Raw genomic sequence first — 2,712 nt, 5'->3', positions numbered from 1 at the left:
ACTGAGCTGAAATGTGACCCTGGACCACAAAACCAATCTTAAGTGTCAATTTTTCGAAGTTGAGATTTATAAATCATCTGAATATGCTGTATATATAAATAAATATGTAAATACGATCTTTACTTAATATCCTAATGATTTTTGGCATAAAAGAAAAACTTATAATTTTGACCCATACAATGTATTGTTGGCTATTGCTACAAATATACCCCAGCGACTTAAAACTGCTTTTGTGCTCCAGGGTCACATATTAGAATCACCTTGTTTTTGATAGAAATGTTGTTAGTGTTCATGAAAAAATGCGTTCGTTCACCAGTATAGCATTTAATTGATCAAAAATAACAGTAATAGTGTAATTGATATTTGAGAGAAATAATAAATGTTTTCCGTTTTCAGAAATCTTTTCTGCAGTCGTTACTTCTGTCTCGCTGTGTGTCTAAGGATTGTCTGATTTGTTTCGAAACAGGGACTTGAATTGTTAAAATGTTGCATTTTCTTCTTGGTTTGGTTCACTTTCAAGGTAACGTTTCAGAGCATACCAAAATGCCTTTATGCAAGTCTTGTGTGAGTAAAACCGTCCTCTCATTGAGTACAACTTTGTTTCTCATTTCCCTGGAGCTCTTTTCATCCATCGAAAAGTTAGCTCAGCGGGCTGATTGTGAATGTAGCCGTCATTCCCGAAGGTAAATTTGATATAATTTACCAGTTAGAGCCTTCATCGGGACATTATTCTTGAAATGCACCTGTTTCGGAGAAGAGCGATTACACAGACTGATTATTTTGGTGCGGATGTGAGAGCACAATTGCTGTGTTCATATGTCTGAATCTTGATGTATATGTACATTTTAATTTCTTATGCAGCTGTTTTCTAAAGATTTTGATTCCTTTTGCTATCAGTTATTTAATGGCCGTGTTCTGATACGTTGTTCTGATGTGTTTGATAGCTCTGGATAAATGTGAGGACAGGAGAGATGGAGGCTTTAAGCAGACCTGGAGGTGTTCTCTCTCAGATGATAGTGAAGACGACAGCAGACACGAGTAAGGTCATTTAGCACAGAACAGCTTGCAGCACACTCGGGCATCTCTGCACGCTTAAAGCTGCTTTGAGTCAATGCTATTATTGTTACGCTTTACAGAAACATCAAGGCCAAATAGGAGTTAAAGAAATACTGAGGCCAAATGTGTCTGAAGTTCACATGTAAGCATTTCCACTCCAGGTCATGGTCAGTCTGCATTACGTAGTTTTTATCATCAGCACAGTACTTCAAATAGAGATGTTTAGTGAATGTGCACTTTCCTAACAGTAAAAGCATACAGTTGACCAGAAGAAAAGAAGAGAAACACACCATTAAAAACATGATGTGAAAGGAGACTCGAATCAAACACTCCAGGTCAAGCAGTCAAACCAAGTGTGATACATAACACATTTTTCCATTCCACTGTCTCTTTTTCATTGTTTTTGTATGTAAAAACTTTCTAGACAGGCAGAGCTGGGTAGTAACTTATTACGTGATCTGGATTACGTAATCAGATAAAAAAAAATAAGTACTTGTAATTAATTAAACTACATTTTAAAATACTTAGAATCAGACTACAGTTACTTTTTTATTGATTAACTACATATTATTCACTCGGTGGCAATAAATTATTCATAATTTATTGATTCTGCCTAATTGTTCTTTTTTATCTTTTTAAATTTTAAATTATTTTTTTTAATTTTTGTTTTAAAAATACCCTGCCGCATAATATATACATTCATGAAGTCTTCCAATTTTGTGAACATTCACACAAAGACCATTCACTACTGTTTTGACCACTGGATTTGCAAAAATCATTCCAGTTTGAAGAAGTGTTTTCTTTGCATTTCAACATTGCATCAACTACTAATGAACACGTTCATTTGTATTTGAATTATCACTCAGTTGGTTATTTAACCATATATTGACTATGTCTTTGGAAGGCTTTTGTCTTTAATACGCATTGAAATGCACAAATTCACATGATTTCTTATTTACATGTAATGCAGGGATTTTTGTCAGCCGAATCTCTTTCACACAATATATTTACTTGAAGTACCCTTGAGATTTTAAAATACATATTTTAATAATTAGGTATCACATTTGCATGTTCAAGGTTCTCTGATGTTGGTTAATGTTCACATGACATGCAGGTAAACAAATAAAATAATTAAAAATTTCTAGTAATAATTTAGTTATAATTTAAAATTTTTATGATTTAATTATTTGCTTTTCATTAAACTCACAAACCCCCTGCAGTTCCTTTACGAACCCCAGTTTTGGAAACCTTGAGAATTAAAATGTAGCTATGCATGATACTGATTTTTGCCGATATCCGATATGCCGATAATTTTCAACTCATTTTGGCCGATAGCCGATGCCGATATATAATTATTTTTAATTTTGGTTAGTCTTTAACAAGAACTTATTTGTTAGAATTAAATAAACGACAATAAAGTTCTTTTATAATGACAGTACATTGGAGATTTGAAAATATCTATAAATAAACTATATTAATCACTGCATTTTATCAGAAAGATGCAGTGGTAACATTAACATTTTATTTTATGATTTAACATTTATAAATAATCTAAAGCAAATGAGTTGTAAAAATCCTGAAAATCTTTTAGAGCTCATAATTTGTTTAAAAAATATAACATACTACACATTAATGAATAAATCAGTATATATAAAA

The 2,712-nt window shown here is 32.2% G+C and overlaps 1 protein-coding gene across 4 annotated transcripts in view; it reads left to right on the top strand.

Annotated features, from left to right (window-relative positions):
* Nucleotides 1-2,712, top strand: part of senp6a (SUMO specific peptidase 6a) — a 38,627-nt gene that overhangs the window by 2,269 nt on the left and 33,646 nt on the right. For 3 of the 4 annotated variants that reach the window (XM_016542625.1, XM_016542626.1, XM_016542624.1), the window contains exon 2: nucleotides 945-1,038. The exons of the other annotated variant lie outside the window; for it this stretch is intronic. In XM_016542625.1, the coding sequence (XP_016398111.1) occupies nucleotides 945-1,038 (94 nt within the window). The remainder of the gene's footprint in view (nucleotides 1-944; nucleotides 1,039-2,712) is intronic. 4 annotated transcript variants of the gene reach the window in all.

Source organism: Sinocyclocheilus rhinocerous, unplaced genomic scaffold (assembly GCF_001515625.1).
Source record: "Sinocyclocheilus rhinocerous isolate Xijiao unplaced genomic scaffold, SAMN03320098_v1.1 scaffold819, whole genome shotgun sequence".
Lineage (NCBI taxonomy): Eukaryota > Metazoa > Chordata > Actinopteri > Cypriniformes > Cyprinidae > Sinocyclocheilus > Sinocyclocheilus rhinocerous.
The sequence above is the reverse complement of the archived record's forward strand: the minus strand, read 5'-3'. Positions and strand labels throughout refer to the sequence as shown.